Source organism: Actinia tenebrosa, unplaced genomic scaffold (assembly GCF_029948245.1).
Source record: "Actinia tenebrosa isolate PJP-AT-01 unplaced genomic scaffold, QUT_ActTen_1.0 PGA_scaffold7__59_contigs__length_16204524, whole genome shotgun sequence".
Lineage (NCBI taxonomy): Eukaryota > Metazoa > Cnidaria > Anthozoa > Actiniaria > Actiniidae > Actinia > Actinia tenebrosa.
The window spans coordinates 13,728,128-13,749,327 of NW_028292584.1; the positions used below are offsets into that span (position 1 = coordinate 13,728,128).

The following is a 21,200-nucleotide window of genomic DNA, read 5'->3' on the forward strand; positions in this document are numbered from 1 at the left end:
GAGTGAGATATCTAAATTGAACACGAGAAGATAAAATTCGTATCTCCAAGTGCCCATGTAATGTTCTGTTTATTAGATAGATATCAATGAAACAAAAGCTCAAAAATTCTTTATTAAAATAGCAAGCTGATTCAACAGCCATATCTTCACCTGTGAAAGATATGGTATCTTCCACTGGTGAAAGATATAAAGTTTTCGACACTAGAGAAAACCTGGTGTTTCATCGATATCTATATTAAATAAACATTAGTAAACCCTAGTTCCATTTTTTTGTGTGTGTCTATTTGACTATAGAAGTTTTTACGGCATGTTTGTCAAGAACAATATACGTAAGAATATATGCATTAGTAGACTAGTGGGCCTACAATAGATGTCTATTCTAAACCAGCATTGATTCTTGATTTTAGTGGTAAATTCACAGGGAGCCCGCCTTGGTGATGCTAAATCGGTAAAACGATCACGTTTCATATGTTGATGACATTACATAATAATCGTAACTCAATACACCCCTATTACAAATATATATATATACGTAATTAGAACTCGTAATGCAATTACGTATTTGAATTTATCACGGTATTAAGTTATGCGTTACAAACACTGGTGTTCTATTACATAGTGACCTTTGGTACATGTATGTATAGGGGTGTATTGAGTTACGATTATTATGTAATGTCATCAACATATGAAACGTGATCGTTTTACCGATTTAGCATCACCAAGCCGGGCTCCCTGTGGTACATTCAGGCTCTCCCGTGTAAATACATGGTATTATTAGTAACAGCAGCTTTATTTTAATTATGGAAATATTTTCATAACATTTTTGTCTTGATATTTAACATCACTACAACCTATATAATGACATGGTTTTTCAGAGATTACTTTTCATTGGTCCTTTACTAATGTTCATATGGAAAAACTCTAGAATATTTTCCCATGACTTTTCTTGAGCATAACAATGAGATTTCGCATCTCCCCCCCAGTGGACCAACATCCGGTACGCTTTATGATAAGAGTTCTTACAGTGAGGTGTATAAGGAGGCTCTATCAAGTGCCCGGTACCATGGTAACGGTAATGTACACCTAGATGCTGTTTGTTGTATTTGCGTAATCTGCGCATGATCATATCTCCCATCTGAGTCGAGTGCCAACTTTTATCATCCTCTCCACTGACCAACATTATTGGACACTCGATTCTTTCTACTGGAATAACAGCAGGATGCCAAACGTCACCGCAAGATATATTGTCAGGGTACGTATCAACCCATTCAATACCGCCATCTGGGGATAGCCTTGAAAACTCGGGCTCAAATTTTACAAACGCGGATGGTTTTCCACGTATCATTAAAGGGATGGCAACAATAGCATGGGCAGGGGATATGGCAATAACAGCACGAACCAGCTCTGGTCTGTGTGATGCCAGTGTTAGGACTAGCTCTGATCCCTTAGACACGCCCATGACTCCAACACCACCTGGCTGAACCTTTTCATGTCGGGTAAACCATTCAAGAGCTTCTTCGAAGTATTCCAGGCTGATGTCTGTCACTGCCTTGGGTAGGTCATCGAAGCCAAAGTACGCTAGAGCTAAAGCAGCGAATCCATGGGATGCTAGTAGGGATGCTTTGAACTCCAGTAAACCGCCAGCCGTGCCAAACAAGTCTATCACACCTGAGGAATGAATGATAATTTGTTACCTTAACAACTTTTCATGTTTAAGAAGCAACGTTTTCACTCGCGTGTGAATTTTTACCGAGGGAGGACAACTGGTAACTAACACATTTAACGGCCCTCTAACACCTCCCAATATACCTGCTAAATAAGACATGGTGTCCGCAGAAAATATGATTGGACCGAACCTGAGCTTGGACCCGGTTCGATTACACGGTTGCATAGCCCTTCCTCCTCCTCCCCTACCCCTTCCCAATTGTTCTCTCTCCTCAGGGGTTATGAGTCAGTTCCTAGACTCGGCATCACGTGAGTGATCTTGCTAGGTCTCCGGTTTTCCTCCCTCCGTAAAACCCAAGATGTAATATCTAATTTGATCTGTGAAGTTATTAGCCATGCCTTGACATTGATCAGCCCTGAGGTTGTTTCAGAGTTTACCTTGAGCAAAAGCAAGCGTTCACCTACTTTCTTCACCCTTGCAATACAATATCTATAACTGTTAATCATCATAAAAATATTGACAAGCATCATTACCTGGAAATGTCTGATTTCCTGGCGGAAGGAATAGGGTACCCCTAACTCTGCCGACCCGCACAGGGATCCTACGCACGCCTTTGCCCATAAAATGACGTCGAAATGTCACGCTAGCAAGGATGGCTTCATCTGAGCAGTCACTACCCTTAAACACGTCAAGATGAATAACGTATGGCTTAGAAACATCACGCTTGCTCAACCGAAGTCCTTCACGTTGTCCTTGGGCTGGCTTCATGGACCAAAGCAGTCCCATAGGTTCTACTCCTGTATAAGTACCACCGTTTGATACATCATCCATGACCGATACAGTACCATCTTTGCTAGCTTCATAACGAGCAAATGACACAAAAACATTTCCTTGGTCGCTGGTCAGTTTGGCTCGCAGGGTCACTTCAGCACCGGCAGGAAGATCCAATATTTTTATATCAACCTTCTGATCTGATAGAGAATCTACTGGCTCGACTATTACTTGTGGCTTAGAAGCCATTGGTGTCTCCATCGTATTCTTGTTCGATCCATGAACAAGCTCTTCGGTTAAAGTAGCAGCCACGTTTTCCATATTGGTAGTTATCTTTGTAATGGCCTTTTTGTATTACAAGCAGTCGTAGCGTGAAAGTCATATGATCAACTTATATTACGTAATGGCTAACTCACGAGTTTCTCATTAATTAAGTTAACACAAGATTAGCCATGTTTTGAGACAATATTTTTTCAATCGAGCAAAAAGACATAAATCATAAGTAAACTTCATCACATATAGGAGCTAGATTAGAGAACGACTGCAGCACGTTTTATTACAGCAAGTCGTTAACGAAGCGTTTATTTTGAAGTGCCATATATTATCATGATCATTTTCCTTATGTTATGACAGACGCACAGGAACCTTGTTTGGGCTGGCTGAGGTTCAACATTATCATGTTCAATTTGAGGCCCTGTAGGGCCCTGTATATGTTATTGACCTGGCACTGGTTTCTTTGATCAAGTCGAAAGAGTGTATTCAGTTTCAGTGAGCAGCTGAGAGGAACCCTAGCCAGGGGAACCCCCTACAATTCCATATGTACATAACTAATGCTGGGTTTTTGTTTATCTTTCACTATCGTGTCTTTTTTCAAAACTGATGAGTATTCATTTTTGGGGGAGTTTGAACGATATGTATCGTCGCTTTCCTTTTCGATATTTTTTACATAACGAGCCATGAAGTTTAGGAAAAACCCTTGTATACATGCCATGAGAAGCGCAGAGATACTTAGAAGAATGATACTATATTTATACCATATTTGACTAGTCCTCAGACACCCATCTAAATAAATCGATTCTCTTAGCTTTGCTTCAGTTATCTTTGGATTTCTTATTCCTAAAACGCAAGTAGCGCCTGCGTTCTTAAGCTTGCAACAAGAGAATGGTACACTACATCTTGAGTAACCTGTAGAGTTACATGAGTAATATGGATTCAAATCCCAGTCTTTGTAGCTTTTAAAACCACAACATTTGAGCTCTTTTTGTATGACGTCGAGGTCATTTCTAATATGTTCTTCTTGATAATACTGAATAAAACGACTCCATTCGACAATGCCGATTGTTAGTTCTTCAACTTGCACCACCTGACCAACACCGAAAATGAACACCATTATCTCAAACATCACAGTACAGCTGAATATCATGCTCAAAGTATTATATAAATATGGCAAACGTCTGCGATTTGAAGCGAAGCAGACTGCGGAACAAGACAGCAGGGTTACAATTCCGGGAATGATTATCGAAGTAGCCAGTGTTAAAGTAATGTATTCAACACTGCTTCCTTGAACAAACGACCCTTCGACGACCAACAAAAACGTGGCGAAAGATGTAACAATAAATCCTGTAAGGCAGAGAACTCCATTGGACAAAAGAAAGGTTGATCTTCTGCCGCAGTAAACTGAACAACTTGAAACGCTATCGTCATTAGTAAGACATTTCAAACTACTTCCATGCAAAACATCATGTTTATATGCCTTTGCCATCACTTCCGCTTACACGACCACAAGACTCGTATGCTTGCGCTGGGAGCTTAGACCTTGAATCATTCGTTACCACATTAGAATCTGGCTAATATTCCAATTTCACTTTGCTCAGCAGACAGTCATGTTATTGACTTTTAATCACTCAAGAATGCGACCGTGACCGTTGGAGCGACAATTAATGCTGACATGGAAACGAATCAACGAAAGATCGCGGGCTCAAGGACGGTGCCTAAAATTCATGCGCTCACGTACTGCGCAGATTTAAGTCTGTCTGAGTAGGACTTTGAAATATTTCAAAGTACTAGAACTTTGAAATGGGTGCGGTCGTATTTGATGGGGGTTTCAAACTACTGCACGTAGTACAAATAAGAACCTATGGTCGACAATTCATGATCATCTGATACTATACTCTATTTGATAATAAAACAAATTCCTAATTCTGAAATACCGTACATTTTCATGAACGAGCGGTTACATCCTCGTGCAGCTTATTATGGGAGTATATCCACTTCTCCCGAATGAAGTAATTTTTTTAAGAAAGAAAGTTATGAATTACAAATTTATTGATCAAGCCTTGTTTTCTTGCCATAGTTGAGTTCAGCACCTCCAGACAGAAATAGGTCAACACCAGTAGTGAATGTCGCATCTGCAGCCAGATATAAACACGATTTGCCTGATTCTTCTAGGGTCCCCATGCGACCCAATAACTAGAAAACAAAATGACCTGCAAATAAGTACAAATGTCAACATTTCATTTTATATCGACGAGGTATACCATGGTATACCAAGGAATATTTCACGAGGATATTTGTATTTTGTATATACAAGAGTCTTTGGGTGTGTTATGAAAACGTTTGTATTAAATGAAACAAGGTCTGATGGGAAGGAAGAGTGGAATATCCCGAGTATACAACGGCTTCCTGCATTCTGATTGGGGTGTGTTTTCAATGAATGGTGCTGAATAAATAATCATACATTGGGGAATGTTCGTTTTTTCAAAGTCAAGATTCACTATTACCTGTGCTTCTTCGCCTTCTCGTTTGCTTGTTTCAAAATCAGCCGTCCCATGAGCAAGTTCATCCCACAATGGTGTCCAGACATTACCAGGTGATAGACTATAGAAATGAATGGCTTTTATTCAAAATATATTGTAACGATTGCAAAGACAACCCAATTTCGATATTTTGCTTTAAGAGGCTATGATTGGGCTAAAACCACGCTGTAGCAAAGATCAAGACCCCGACACAACCCGGGTTACTCGTAGGAGTCTTACCTATTGACACGGACACCAAGCTTGGCTTCATCAACAGCGAGTGCTTTAGTCATAGACGTTATACCACCCTGCAAACAAAGAAACCGAATCAATTTGTAAAATTATCTGTTGTTTTTTCCCCTATAGATCGTTTCAACAGGTTTCTGAGGGGGAGGCGGTTGTTACCGTTGGGTCACCATTTTGGAACAGTATTTTGATCTTGACTATTAATCAAATAGTCGAAGCGTAAATCTAAAGAAACGTATGATCAAACCTTTGTAGAGACGTAAGCTACTGCATTAGCTTGACCAATCTGTGCCACAAGACTCGACACGTTGATTATATTTCCTTTGGTTTTACGAAGATGTGGGAGAGCAAGCTGGGCGTGTACAACAAAAAAACGAGAACGCATCAGTAAGTAACGAAGATTAATCCAACTGGCAACATCTTGGTTTTTGTTTGGCTGAGAGCGCGTGCTTTATGAGAGAACACAGCACGCTTGCGCAATTTCTATTGCATGATTCGTATGCAAAGTAAAAGCTATTCTAACACAACGAATAATAGCTTCCTAACCGAGGCTGGAGTTTCCGCGCATAGCAAAACTACAGTTTATCATGCGCGGAAACTCCAGTCCTCGGCTAGGAACTATTATTCGTGGTCACTTAATGGAACTGTAAAAAGGAGTATTTATATGTCCTTGCTGTGCTGAGTACAGCAACTGTTATAAAGCACGCGGGATTGGTAAAGTATGAGAGAAGAGTTAGAAGAAGCACGACACTTTACTCTTGCTCTGCTCAGTGATGCATGCTTTATAACTGCAATCGTTGCAAGATGTACAATCAAGATTTACTTCCATTTAAACAACGATATTGGGAATTAAATGAAATCTTGCAATTTTAATGCAGCATTGCAAGAAGCAAAATCTGTTTTCTTTTGATACAGGTAAGTGGTAGTGTGCATTCTTAAATAATCATTAAAGCAACAAAAATTAAATCATTGGTTTAGCTAATGTCTCACCTTGCATAATATAAAGTAATTAACTAAGTTAAAGTTTAGTAGACTCTTGAAATCTTCTACACTTGTGTCATCAATGGTCTTCGCAGGAGGATCTGATTCAAAGGTAATCATAATTCTGTAAGTTGTGCACAAGTACTCTTGAATCAAGGGTGGTGAAGCAGTAGATGCATGACTTCATTTCTCACCTCTTACATATCAGGTTTTATTCCCAGACTCTGCATCACATGCGAGAAGAGATTTTGCATCCCTACCTTGATTTGTTGAGGGGTTTTCTTCAGGTTCTCATTCCCTTTCTCCACAAAACTTAACAAATAGTATGCTAAATCAAATTTGAACTGTGAGTTTGCCATGTCTACTGACAAAGATCGGCCCAGAGGTTGTTTCAGGGTTGGATCTGTGAGTTAGACATGGCCTGACTTAGATCAGCCCAGAGGTTGTTTCAGGGTTGGATCTGTGAGTTAGACATGGCCTGACTTAGATCAGCCCAGAGGTTGTTCCAGGGTTTGATCTGTGAGTTAGCCATGCCCTGACTTAGATCAGCCCAGAGGTTGTTTCAGGGTTGGATCTGTGAGTTAGACATGGCCTGACTTAGATCAGCCCAGAGGTTGTTCCAGGATATAGAAGAGATTCTAGTTTATGAAATTCCTTCAGGTCCATTAAGAAAACTCAAGCATCATCTACTTAATAAATTCCAAATTTTATACTTACGCCATCCAGCATTATTAATTAAGCAATCTAAATGGCCATACTTTTCAACAGTTTTGTCTACCAGACTCTACATATTAATGGAAATAAATTGATGAGAAAATACCTAAAGTAATGTGAGAAAATAAGGGACTGGTCTAGCTGTGGAAAACCTAGAGAAGATTTAAAATTGACCAAATGCCCCCAAAATGTCAGCAGCTCATTTGCAGCTCATGTGACTAGGATGAATTAGATGTGACTAAGATGGATTAGATGTGAGTGGGATGGATTTGGATGTGACTGGGATGGATTGAATGTGAGTGGGATGGATTGAATGTGAGTGGGATGGATTGGATGTGACTGGGATAGATTGGATGGGACTGGGATGGATTGAATGTGAGTGGGATGGATTGAATGTGAGTGGGATGGATTGGATGTGACTGGGATAGATTGGATGTGACTGGGATAGATTGGATGGGACTGGGATGGATTGAATGTGACTGAGATGGATTGGATGTGACTGGGATAGATTGGATGTGACTGGGGATGGATTGGATGGGACTGGGATGGATTGGATGTGACTGGGATAGATTGGATGTGACTGAGATGGATTGGATGTGACTGGGATGGATTGGATGTGACTGGGATGGATTGAATGTAACTGTGATAGATTGGATGTGACTGGGATGGAATGAATGTGACTGAGATGGATTGAATGTGAGTGGGATGGATTGGATGTGACTGGGATGGAATGAATGTGACTGGGATGGATTGAATGTGAGTGGGATGGATTGGATGGGACTGGGATGGATTGGATGTGACTGGGATGGATTGAATGTGAGTGTAATGGATTGGATGGGACTGGGATAGATTGGATGTGACTGGGATGGATTGGATGTGACTAAGATGGATCTGATGTGATCAGGATGGATTGGATGTGTCTGGGGTGTTTTAATCATACCTTAAGATCATCTTCTTTTGTTACATCACATTTGATAAACATAGATTCTCCTGGTCCAGCAGCATTCACTTCAGCCTCCAGCTTTTTCCCTACATCAACTACAATACAAAATAAACAAATAATGTATGCAAGTTAAGTTATTCTTCATTTTCATTCAAGTACACCATTAACTATGGCCATGTTGGTGGACTATATCCGGCAGGTCTATGATGCACTTCAATGCCAACTCAAACCAGTGTTTCATCAACTTCACGAGGGGTGGCAATGAGGAGATTTCTTCAAATACTCCATTTTACAGGTCCTCTCAGTGACCATGCTAATATAGTTCCAAGTCATGGTTTGAGTCACTGCACGAAAATATGCTTTTTACTATGCGTGGCAACTCCAACCTTGTCTTGGAACTTGGAATTATTTGTGGTCAGTGAAGAGAACTGTAAAATAGCATAATTTCTTTCTGACATTCCCTTTCAAGAAAATAAAGATTAAATAATATTTAAACCAACTATGCGTACCTCCTCTTGCACAAAACACGACCTTAGATCCAGCTTTCACTGTAAAATATGAATTAAGTCTTAGTATATGAAAGTAATTCTAATTTAAATGCTATATTTCACTAATGACATGACAGTTTGTTTATGGTGAAAGAACAATAAGAATTTAGACTAATTTACTCTGCAGCTCAACTGCCCAGTTGATGGGCAAAAAATATAAACGAAAGTACACATATAAAACCTACAAAACCTTATTTATTTAGTAAAATGAATATAAAATTTAAAGAGCTACATTCCATGAGATCAAAAGAATTCTCAGTTGTCAGCTGAGCTGCTCTTTGATATTTCAAACTAACCTACCGAATTCTCGCACAATTCCTTCCCCAATTCCTTTGGATCCCCCAGTTACAATAGTAACTTTGTCCTGGTATCTTAAGCAACTTTTATATTCGGCCATGGCTGCCACTTTAGACTGTTCTTACTGATAGCTGGCCCAGCTGGTTATATACTTGAATGCTTTCAGTCTTTGTGTCTCGTGATAAACAAATGATACGTCACATAATACTCACACTACTGCGTGACTAACTTTTGCGTGACTCATTAAAAAAATTTCGTACTGTACTCGTTCTTGAGTTTTCCACTCATTTGAGTTATATAAGACACTATCTTCGTCTTAATTTAATGTTAAAAAATTAATAATGACTTTTTTTCAGACTTATAATTTTTACCTTTCAAATTGACTTCCGGTTGTGTTGTTAATGATGCATTGTGGGATAGATTATGAGGTACATCCGCTGACATATCACAGGCTCATATTCCATTTCTCACTCAATATTTTCAGTCATGTTCGTAAAACAAAGATATTTAGTTCTACTTTTTGTAGCAATTCTTAATATTACTCCAATAGTTCATGGATTTTTAGAAGGTCTATACTGTGGTAAAGATAACTGTTATGACGGTAAGGCAATCGGGAAAAGATTTTTTGATTTTTTCTTTATTTTTGATGTCTGTTCATTTATGAAACCTCTTTTTGGCCACTGTAAGATGACCCGGGAAGATTATCATTCATGTATTTTTAATCGATGATGAGTTTTGATCATGATTTTCTTTTTTCCTACAGTTCTTGGAGTGACTAGAGATTCATCAAAGGTTGGTAGAAAGGTTCCTTCGTTTAGAAGAATACGTGTAACTTCGTGATTTAGTAAATTCTGCTAATTGATCCATGACAAACCATTTATCGACTAAATTAAACTAGAAAAAGTTCTTGTTTCGCTTCTAATGAAACTTTTTAAACTACCCTGATGTCCGTAATCTTTTTTTTCCCCCACTTCAAGTGATAATCTCATATTTCATAATTTTTATTTGAACAAAGAGCCCGTTATTGAAAGTCGTTAACCTGTTAATTAGTTTTACGTTTGCAAACAATTTCTAGCCTTGTTGATCAAAAGAGTTGTTTATTTAGATTACGTGGCTTTTTAAAATCAAATTAGATATATAAATCCGTAGAGTTAACGGAGGCAACTACATTGTAAAATAGCCAATATAGATGTGTCTTTATATATTTAACTGCATAGTAAATCAAGTTGGGTATTTTCGAAACTCATTTAATGTAAAGTATTTTCTTGTCTTACAGTGTATTATATATAGTGACTTAAACAAAGATGAAATTTAAGCTTGCTTTTGGTAATCTTTTTTTAAAAAGAATTTAACTAGAAAAAGATATAATGCATTGTAATGAGAAATCTCAATCCCATATCCAATTTTTTTTCAAATTGAGTTTTAGATCTTTAAAGATCAATAATAAAAATCACTAATTTACTGGTTTACATTTAAAAAAATTAAATGCAATGTCATGTAAAAAAATAGATGTGTTATTATAAATTGTGCAACCTAGAAATTCAGTGTTGATGGTTTCCATAGCAATAGTTGTGTGCTGTCACTATAAATCTACTCCTACTTTGTACCTAAGATTTTATTTTCAGATTTATGTGCAAATATATATACAATGAAAATTTTTAATACACACATAAACCAATTTATTCTTATCTTTTCAATATGGCTGCTGAGAAATTAGTACATATGTATATATAGTAGAGCTTTATTTTTCTAGACTTTATTTGATGTTTGCTAAAAAATATACTGTGTTTTATTGAATCATTGGGTTAGGGTATATATTGAACCATGTTTTTACCATTTTTTATGAAGAAATGAGCATCACTAAGAATTAGCACTAAGTAATGTGCTCTGTGCAGTTTTGAGGGTTTTTTCCAAGATTGAGGGGGAAAAAAGGGGTCAAGTTTTATTGTAGTTCATTGTAGAACTCCTTTCAGGGACTCTCAATCTTATATACTATACTATGAGTTAGCAAATATGCTTATCAAAATAGGACCTTCTCTGTAAGTAGAGTCCAAAATGAAGTTTTTTTAGTCTGCTCTTTTAAACAGAACGATTGAAATCTTGAATGACATAATACTGTGTAAAGATAAGTGTTGATCAGCAGTGTGTCATTATTGAAAGATGGGTTTTTGAAAGCCATTTTTCTTTTCCTTTGTGTTCTTTTCTAGAGTGATATCTCTAAAGCATACAGAAAATTAGCAAGACAGTACCATCCAGATAGATACAGGGTAAGTCAACATCAAATACCATATCGTTTCACAATCCTCATCTCAAACAAAACAAAAAGCAGTGATGTCTTACAATTAATTATGGATTCCCAAATATGCTCTTTAGTGAGATTAACTTCCATTATATACTCACTACCTGCAACATGCACACACTCAACATTACAAATTGTTGGGAGACCATGCCGTAACAGTTCATATCACCCATAAACAACAAAGAGAGCTGCCTTAAGAATAAACTGTTATATATTGTTATGGCTTGGTAATTGATATAGCTCTCTAGCTATCATTGAGATTCATAAATAAATATAACTCTAACATTCACATATTCTCTAATGCTTTTTTCTCAGGGTGATGATGTTGAAGGAAATGCTGATAAGTTTCGACTCATTGCCACGGCCTATGAGGTATATACAATATGTTGTGTTCCACTAAGCGTGCTAATAACAGTAATATCTGTGCTGTAACTACATGTTGCAGCAGTATGCTTTGCACTTATTCTAATACCAACATGTATTTATAAAGACTCTTAAAGATCCTGAACAAAGAACTGACTATGACTATATGCTGGATAACCCAGGTATGTAAATTTGATGTTAAATTGAATTCATTTACTGACCATAAACCTTAGCTCAAACCATGTGTCATTCCCTTAAGAAAAAGATTTTTTGTTTGAGTTCTATCCATGTTCATGTGTCTTTTCATACACAAACGCTAAACAAAGAAATGATACTCTAGGGAATGACACATGAAAATTGGACCAAGCTAAAATGTTCTATTAAGTTGGCTAGATAGTTGGCTATAATTAAAGATAAAATGATTAATAGATATATATTATTTTGAACAGAGGAGACATATCGTCACTACTATCATTACTATGCACGACGGATGGCTCCAAAAGTTGATGTGCGTGTGGTTATTGCTGTTACCATCACTGTTATATCAGTGTTACAGGTAATCAGTGTTTCCTCTTTATGATCATAACTCATGACTACGTGTAGTTCACATGACATTCATGTGGGAATCAAGGGTATTCACAACTCTGGAGTCTCTGGTTTGATTCCTGGGCTTGGTGTCACATCCAAGTAGAGTTTTCTATTTTCTTCCTTGATTTACAGGATTTGTTTCTAATTTCTTCAGTTTTCCTTCCTTCACAAAACTTTTACTCTGTAAACGCATTGAGATTTTTAAATGCGTCTCTAAGAATGTTTCATTATTATTAAAACCCATGTGTTTGCATTTTCTATTTATTTACTGTATTATACTTGCCTATCATTGTTTTCCATAGTATCTTCATGGCTGGTCCAGATACAATGAAGCTGTACAGTATGCTTTAACTGTCCCAAAATATAGGAACAAGGTAGGAATTGAATTTTTTGTTTTTCTTTCTTTCTTTTTTTTTTCAAAAAGAGAAGCAATAAACTTCCTCAGCTTGGGCATGATCTTTTCATTTTCCAGACCATGTGACTAACCTCATTAAAAGCAGCATTTTAAGATAACTTCTTCCCTTGCAGGCACTCCAGAAAGCACATGAAGAAGGATTATTGAACTCTCTCAAAAAGAAAGGAAAAAGATCTAAGGTAATCATTAGAATAAAGCTCTTGTAATTATGGCTCCAGTGAACAAAAACAAATAAGATATTACCAACAAGAGGTGTACAGTATTGGGCCTCATTTTACATTCTCTCAGATTCTCTACTGGTATGAGGTGTGTGTTCTACTGGTATCAGGTGTGTGTTCTACTGGTATCAGGTGTGTGTTCTACTGGTGTGAGGTGTGTGTTCTACTGGTATCAGGTGTGTGTTCTACTGGTGTGAGGTGTGTGTTCTACTGGTGTGAGGTGTGTGTTCTACTGGTATCAGGTGTGTGTTCTACTGGTGTGAGGTGTGTGTTCTACTGGTATCAGGTGTGTGTTCTACTGGTATCAGGTGTGTGTTCTACTGGCGTGAGGTGTGTGTTCTACTGGTGTGAGGTGTGTGTTCTACTGGTATCAGGTGTGTGTTCTACTGGTGTGAGGTGTGTGTTCTACTGGTATCAGGTGTGTGTTCTACTGGTATCAGGTGTGTGTTCTACTGGCGTGAGGTGTGTGTTCTACTGGTGTGAGGTGTGTGTTCTACTGGTATCAGGTGTGTGTTCTACTGGTGTCAGGTGTGTGTTCTACTGGTGTCAGGTGTGTGTTCTACTGGTATCAGGTGTGTGTTCTACTGGTGTCAGGTGTGTGTTCTACTGGTATGAGGTGTGTGTTCTACTGGTATCAGGTGTGTGTTCTACTGGTATCAGGTGTGTGTTCTACTGGTATCAGGTGTGTGTTCTACTGGTATCAGGTGTGTGTTCTACTGGTGTGAGGTGTGTGTTCTACTGGTTTGAGGTGTGTGTTCTACTTGTGTGAGGTGTGTGTTCTACTGGTATCAGGTGTATGTTCTACCAACAACAAAGAACTTGGCAGTACATTATTGATACATACATGTATTTCAAAACGTTTTCGCGAAAGGTGATAGACGATAGGTCATTCCAAGACGGCATTGGTTTTTTAGACTACAAAGAACATTGAAACAGTCTCAACACTAAGGTCCATGTTCTTGAGTAGAACAAGAAGCAGAAGCACAAGTCATTCCAGCTATTCTTGGATCTTGGAATGAGCTATTTCCTATTGTTTATTATGACCTATTGCCTATCACCTTTACCAATGACAAGGTTTTTTTGAAATAGGTGTATATATATATATATATCTTTGTATTTATAGGAGGAGATAAGAGAAGAAGAAGAATCAATTCTACGGAATGTTGTGGAAAATTCTCTTGATATAAGGTGTGCTAAGTCATAGATATTCTGATTGACAGTAATTAGTAAATATATATATTGATTATCTTGATTCTCTGTATTTCAGGGGTGGTCACAGCAAACCAAGTATCCTTGATGTTCTGTGGCTGAGAATTGTTTGTTTGTAAGTGTAAGAAAAAGAATGAATAAGTGTTAACAATTGCACAAGAAATGATATTGTACCATGCATGCATCCATCCATCCATCCATCCATCCATCCATCCATCCATCCATCCATCCATCCATCCATCCATCCATCCATGCATCCATCCATGCATCCATCCATCCATCCATCCATCCATCCATGCATCCATCCATCCATCCATCCATCCATCCATGCATCCATGCATCCATCCATCCATCCATCCATCCATCCATGCATCCATCCATCCATCCATCCATCCATCCATCCATCCATCCATCCATCCATCCATCCATCCATCCATCCATCCATTCATCCACCCATCCATCCATGCATCCATGCATCCATGCATCCATCCATCCATCCATCCATCCATCCATGCATCCATTCATCCATCCATCCATCCTTCCATCCATCCATCCATCCATCCATCCATCCACCCATCCATCCACCCATCCATCCATCCATCCATCCATCCATCCATCCATCCATCCATCCATCCATCCATCCATCCATCCAACTTCCATCCATCCATCCATCCATCCATCCATCCATCCGTCCATCCATCCATCCATCCATTCGTCCATCCATACATTCATTTATTAATTCATTCCTCATATAGTTATATTTTTATCCTACTCTATTTATGATACATTCAGTCAGAAAGCGCTGTTCTTTCCCGTGGGGCATTGTGAACTAGGTATTTCATGGTTCAAAACCCAAGTGCTTCCACTGATTAAGCGTGTGGTTTATTTTAGTCCCTATCATCTTATCATGTACGTTGCCTGGCTTATTCGTTGGTACTGGAAATACAGCATTAAGAGAGAAGAATATGGGGACGAAGAGAAGGAATATCTAATACGAAGGAATATGGGCATGTCACAGATACAGTGGGATGTAAGTACTGTTCCATGTCTATTTATTTAATAAAGTGTGTGAGTGTTTCGCACTCGTGAACAGACATCCTCATTTGCAGTTAATTCGCATGCATTTCAGTATTGTTAATGGTGTCTTTCTCATTTATTCTTTTCCTTAGGCTTTAGAAAAATCTCAGCACGACGAATTTTTTGATCGTCAGCTTTGGATTACAGAACATTATAAGGTACTGAAGCTTTCATGAAGTGCAAGCCCTTGACATTCAGTGACTGATGTTGATGTCGGGAAACAGTAGAAAGCTAAAGCAAAAGAAAATATATGGCTATATTTATGCACTAAAATTGCTCTTAAGAATAATTTTGTGATATTAAGGTTTCTATACTCTGTGTTTTCTCGTGGGTTTTACAATTAAGAAAGATAAAGCTGTGAACAACTATACTGTCCAACCTATGTTATTTTCTCACTAGCGATTTTAGCATAGTAATCCTACACTAAAAAAATCTAAGCTGTCTATTTTACCTATTTACGTATCTCATCTTTTGTTAAAAAGGAATTTAAGGAAGAACAAGAAGAAGAGATGAGGAGGCAGTTAGCTCAAAATAACAAATATAAAGCGTATAGGTAAGTGTGAATAAAACAGTCATCTGCTAATCTATGCTGTGCACATGGGGTCAGTCAGTTACATATATTAAGTACTATGTATTGTGTACTGTGCGGAAGTTTTTTTGTCTCTTTGAGATAAATTCGAGGACAACGAACTTTAGTGACCGCCCTACTTCCAACAGCGATAACCATTTTCTACAAATTTGAAGCCTTCACTCTCTCTTGCCTTCGGCTATTTCCTACACTGACCCTCCTAAATTCTGATCCAACCTGTTTCACTGATGTTGACTGTATTTCACAATACTAAACATTAAAGCCAGGGTAAAAGAGTCCATTGACACACAGGAATTTCATATACTACACCCATTTTCTTTTCATTGGAGATGTTTTCTTTAGTTTATAAAACAACTATCCAGAATACCTCGCATACTTGAAGGGAACCTACCTACAATGTGTAAAAGAAATCTATTAAGCTTTAGCTGTTGTATCACAGCCTTGGACAATACTAGCAGAACTGTAGGCTCCAACTAGGTGAAAGCCCAAAGATGGGATTTGAATTTTGAAGTTTGTTTTAAAGGAGGGAGAAAACCTAGAGAAAAACCACACACACACTTACTACTTCTGTTTTCTTTTTGTAGGCGATACATGAAGAAAGGTGGTCCAGGACAGATGACATTCATGGAAGATGACTAAACAAGTCCAATCATTGCCCTCTTAATATCATAGGATGATGTTATTTGAATTCTCTATCAATTATAGACCATACATATTTATGTCAATCAAAGCCTTTCAGTTAAAGTAAAAAGAGACCTAGTTACGTCATCGCCGCTATGCTGGTGGTAATGACGAAATAGCAAACACGCGCGTGTGCCTCGTGCAGTTATATACCACGTATGGATTTGCAAAACGTAAAAGAAGTGTTACAATTCAACTGCTGTAACCAGGGCCACTTAGACCAGTTAGACAAGAGAACCAAAAAAAATGGAGAATGAAAACAATACATTCCAATTTTAAGTAGTGGAGTCAATCAGACACCTAGACTGCACGAGGATATTGTAATTTGACTCTGATGTTACGTGTTAACGATTAGACAGCCATCGTCATTTTCTCGTCGGAATAAAAAGATATGTTGAAAGACTATAGTTTTCTTCTTTTTTCTGGTTGGCTAAATATTACCCCCATTACCCAAAGATGGAATGTATTGTTTTCATTCTACAATTTGATTGGTTCTAAACAGTCTATTAAAGTGGTCCCGATTATAGTAGTCGCTCTGTAAGCGAAGCATAAGCCTCTATAACTTTATACCAACACGACTACAGCATAGCAAAACGCACATGTCACCAACCATGTCAACACATGTCAGATTACAGACGAGGTTTATTACAGATAGTTTACAGTAAAGCAATAGATTTTTCTCACTAGCCTCCTTTCTTTACAAAACCATCGTGGCTACCGTGTACTTTATCTTAAACCATCAACGACTAATATACCTTTGTCAATCACTGCACACTTGGACTGGACATTTTCTTCGCATAAACTAATTAAAATGCTTTTTCCCAAAAATGACCCATTTTTCATGTCGTATAAATAATTCATATATTTTGAAAAGGTGTGAAAAACACCCAAAATCGGTAAAAACCATGGGCTATAGTCCATGCTTTTTGGCGAAAAATGACCCATTTTTTATGTCTTATAAATAATTCATATTTTTTGAAAAGGTGTGAAAAACACCCAAAATAGGTCAAAACCATGGGCTATAGTCCATGCTTTTAGGCAAAAAATGACCCATTTTTCATTTCTTATAAATATTTCATATTTTTTGAAAAGGTGTGAAAAACACCCAAAATACGTCAAAACCATGATCTATAGTTCATGCTTTTTCGCCAAAAATGACCCATTTTTTATGTCTTATAAATAATTCAAATTTTTTGAAAAGGTGTGAAAAACACCAAAAGTCGGTCAAAACCATGGGCTATAGTCCATGCTTTTGGCCAAAAATGACCCATTTTTCAAATGTTATGAATAATTCATATTTTTTGAAAAGGTGTGAAAAACACAAAATCGGTCCAAACCATGGGCTATAGTCCATGCTTTTTGGCCAAAAATGACCCATTTCTCATGACTTATAAATAATTCATATTTTTTGAAAAGGTGTGAAAAACACCCAAAATAGGTCAAAACCATGGGCTATAGTCCATGCTTTTTGGCCAAAAATGACCCATTTTTCATATCGTATAAATCATTGATATTTTTTGAAAAGTTGTGAAAAACACCCAAAATCGGTCAAACCATGGGCTATAGTCCATGCTTTTTGGTCCAAAATGACCTATTTTTCATGTGTTATAAATAATTGATATTTTTGAAAAGTTGTGAAAAACACCCAAAATCGGTCAAAACCATGGGCTATGGTCGATGCATTTTGGCCAAAAATGACCCATTTTTCATATCGTATAAATAATTCATATTTTTTGAAAAGGTGTGAAAAACACCCAAAATAGGTCAAAACCATGGGCTATAGTCCATGCTTTTGGCCAAAAATGACCCATTTTTCAAATGTTATGAATAATTCATATTTTTTGAAAAGGTGTGAAAAACACAAAATCGGTCCAAACCATGGGCTATAGTCCATGCTTTTTGGCCAAAAATGACCCATTTCTCATGACTTATAAATAATTCATATTTTTTGAAAAGGTGTGAAAAACACCCAAAATAGGTCAAAACCATGGGCTATAGTCCATGCTTTTTGGCCAAAAATGACCCATTTTTCATATCGTATAAATCATTGATATTTTTTGAAAAGTTGTGAAAAACACCCAAAATCGGTCAAACCATGGGCTATAGTCCATGCTTTTTGGTCAAAAATGACCTATTTTTCACGTCTTATAAATAATTGATATTTTTGAAAAGTTGTGAAAAACACCCAAAATCGGTCAAAACCATGGGCTATGGTCGATGCATTTTGGCCAAAAATGACCCATTTTTCATATCGTATAAATAATTCATATTTTTTGAAAAGGTGTGAAAAACACCCAAAATAGGTCAAAACCATGTGCTACAGTCCATGCTTTTTGGCCAAAAATGACCCATTTTTCATATCGTATAAATAATTCATATTTTTTGAAAAGGTGTGAAAAACACCCAAAATAGGTCAAAACCATGGGCTATAGTCCATGCTTTTTGGCAAAAAATGACCCATTTTTCATTTCTTATAAATATTTCATATTTTTTGAAAAGGTGTGAAAAACACCCAAAATAGGTCAAAACCATTATCTATAGTTCATGCTTTTTCGCCAAAAATGACCCATTTTTTATGTCTTATAAATAATTCAAATTTTTTGAAAAGGTGTGAAAAACACCAAAAGTCGGTCAAAACCATGGGCTATAGTCCATGCTTTTGGCCAAAAATGACCCATTTTTCAAATGTTATGAAAAATTCATATTTTTTGAAAAGGTGTGAAAAACACAAAATCGGTCAAAACCATGGGCTATAGTCCATGCTTTTTGGCCAAAAATGACAAATTTCTCATGACTTATAAATAATTCATATTTTTTGAAAAGGTGTGAAAAACACCCAAAATAGGTCAAAACCATGGGCTATAGTCCATGCTTTTTGGCCAAAAATGACCCAATTTTGAAATGTTATGAATAATTTATATTTTTTTTAAAGGTGTGAAAAACACCCAAAATCGGTCAAAACCATGGGCTATAGTCCATGCTTTTTGGTCAAAAATGACCTATTTTTCACGTCTTATAAATAATTGATATTTTTTTAAAAGGTGTGAAAAACACCCAAAATCGGTCAAAACCATGGGCTATGGTCGATGCATTTTGGCCAAAAATGACCCATTTTTCATATCGTATAAATAATTCATATTTTTTGAAAAGGGGTGAAAAACACGCAAAGTCGGTCAAAACCATGGGCTATAGTCCATGCTTTTTGGCCAAAAATGACCCATTTTTCATATCGTATAAATAATTCATATTTTTTGAAAAGGTGTGAAAAACACCCAAAATAGGTCAAAACCATGGGCTATAGTCCATGCTTTTTGGCCAAAAATGACCCATTTTTCATTTCTTATAAATATTTCATATTTTTTGAAAAGGTGTGAAAAACACCCAAAATAGGTCAAAACCATTATCTATAGTTCATGCTTTTTCGCCAAAAATGACCCATTTTTTATGTCTTATAAATAATTCAAATTTTTTGAAAAGGTGTGAAAAACACCAAAAGTCGGTCAAAACCATGGGCTATAGTCCATGCTTTTGGCCAAAAATGACCCATTTTTCAAATGTTATGAAAAATTCATATTTTTTGAAAAGGTGTGAAAAACCCAAAATCGGTCAAAACCATGGGCTATAGTCCATGCTTTTTGGCCAAAAATGACAAATTTCTCATGACTTATAAATAATTCATATTTTTTGAAAAGGTGTGAAAAACACCCAAATTCGGTCAAAACCATGGGCTATAGTCCATGCTTTTTGGCAAAAAATGACCGATCTCTCATGACTTATAAATAATTTACATTTTTTGAAAAGGTGTGAAAAACACCAAAATAGGTCGAAACAATGGGCTATAGTCCATGCGTTTTGGTCAAAAATGACCTAATTTTCATGTGTTATAAATAATTGATATTTTTGAAAAGTTGTGAAAAACACCCAAAATCGGTCAAGACCATGGGCTATAGTCCATGCTTTTTGGTCAAAAATGACCTATTTTTCACGTCTTATAAATAATTGATATTTTTGAAAAGTTGTGAAAAACACCCAAATTCGGTCAAAACCATGGGCTATAGTCCATGCTTTTTGGCCAAAAATGACCCATTTTTCATATCGTATAAATAATTCATATTTTTTGAAAAGTTGTGAAAAACACCCAAAATAGGTCGAAACAATGGGCTATAGTCCATGCGTTTTGGTCAAAAATGACCTAATTTTCATGTGTTATAAATAATTGATATTTTTGAAAAGGTGTGAAAAACACCCAAAATTGGTCAAAACCATGGTCTATAGTCCATGCTTTTTGGCAAAAAATGACCCATTTTTCATATCGTATAAATAATTCATATTTTTTGAAAAGGTGTGAAAAACACCCAAAATCGGTCAAAACCATGTGCTATAGTCCATGCTTTTGGCCAAAAATGACCCATTTTTCAAATGTTATGAATAATTCACATTTTTTGAAAAGGTGTGAAAAACACCCAAAATCGGTCAAAAGCATGGCCTATAGTCCATGCATTTTGGCCAAAAATGACCCATTTTTCATATCGTATAAATAATTCATATTTTTTGAAAAGGTGTGAAAATCACCCAAAATAGGTCAAAACAATGGGCTATAGTCCATGCTTTTGATCAAAAATGACCCATTTTTCAAATGTTATGAATAATTCATATTTTTTGAAAAGGTGTGAAAAACACCCAAAATCGGTCAAAACCATGGGCTATAGTCCATGCTTTTTTGCAAAAAATGACCCATTTTTCATATCGTATAAATAATTCATATTTTTTGAAAACGTGTGAAAAACACCCAAAATCGGT

At 36.8% G+C, this 21,200-nt stretch overlaps 4 protein-coding genes across 4 annotated transcripts; 1 reads left to right on the plus strand and 3 right to left on the minus strand.

Moving 5' to 3' along the window:
- Nucleotides 1-94: 94 nt before the first annotated feature.
- Nucleotides 95-2,758, minus strand: LOC116302881 (peroxisomal succinyl-coenzyme A thioesterase). The gene is made up of 2 exons (XM_031712276.2): nucleotides 2,200-2,758; nucleotides 95-1,668 (listed from the first exon to the last, which is right to left on the minus strand). Exons 1-2 carry the CDS (start codon nucleotides 2,756-2,758, stop codon nucleotides 872-874), a joined length of 1,356 nt encoding a protein of 451 aa, XP_031568136.2. The 3' UTR covers nucleotides 95-871.
- Nucleotides 2,759-2,888: 130 nt separating this feature from the next.
- Nucleotides 2,889-4,199, minus strand: LOC116302884 (tetraspanin-33). The gene has a single exon (XM_031712279.2). The coding sequence runs from the start codon at nucleotides 4,197-4,199 to the stop codon at nucleotides 3,243-3,245; it is 957 nt and encodes a 318-aa protein (XP_031568139.2). The 3' UTR covers nucleotides 2,889-3,242.
- Nucleotides 4,200-4,589: 390 nt separating this feature from the next.
- On the minus strand, nucleotides 4,590-9,127 carry LOC116302885 (L-fucose dehydrogenase). Its single transcript, XM_031712280.2, has 9 exons — nucleotides 8,965-9,127; nucleotides 8,626-8,664; nucleotides 8,114-8,211; nucleotides 7,177-7,243; nucleotides 6,469-6,560; nucleotides 5,726-5,830; nucleotides 5,473-5,540; nucleotides 5,218-5,314; nucleotides 4,590-4,906 (listed from the first exon to the last, which is right to left on the minus strand). Exons 1-9 carry the CDS (start codon nucleotides 9,059-9,061, stop codon nucleotides 4,760-4,762), a joined length of 810 nt encoding a protein of 269 aa, XP_031568140.2. The 5' UTR covers nucleotides 9,062-9,127; the 3' UTR covers nucleotides 4,590-4,759.
- Nucleotides 9,128-9,413: 286 nt separating this feature from the next.
- LOC116302883 (dnaJ homolog subfamily C member 25) lies at nucleotides 9,414-17,228 on the plus strand. Its single transcript, XM_089039972.1, has 14 exons — nucleotides 9,414-9,562; nucleotides 9,725-9,753; nucleotides 11,169-11,228; nucleotides 11,576-11,632; nucleotides 11,751-11,805; nucleotides 12,073-12,179; nucleotides 12,514-12,585; nucleotides 12,740-12,805; nucleotides 13,968-14,032; nucleotides 14,112-14,168; nucleotides 14,945-15,083; nucleotides 15,223-15,288; nucleotides 15,613-15,683; nucleotides 16,304-17,228. The coding sequence occupies exons 1-14, from the start codon at nucleotides 9,448-9,450 to the stop codon at nucleotides 16,356-16,358; spliced, it is 1,014 nt and encodes a 337-aa protein (XP_088896098.1). The 5' UTR covers nucleotides 9,414-9,447; the 3' UTR covers nucleotides 16,359-17,228.
- The last annotated feature ends 3,972 nt before the right edge of the window (nucleotides 17,229-21,200 follow it).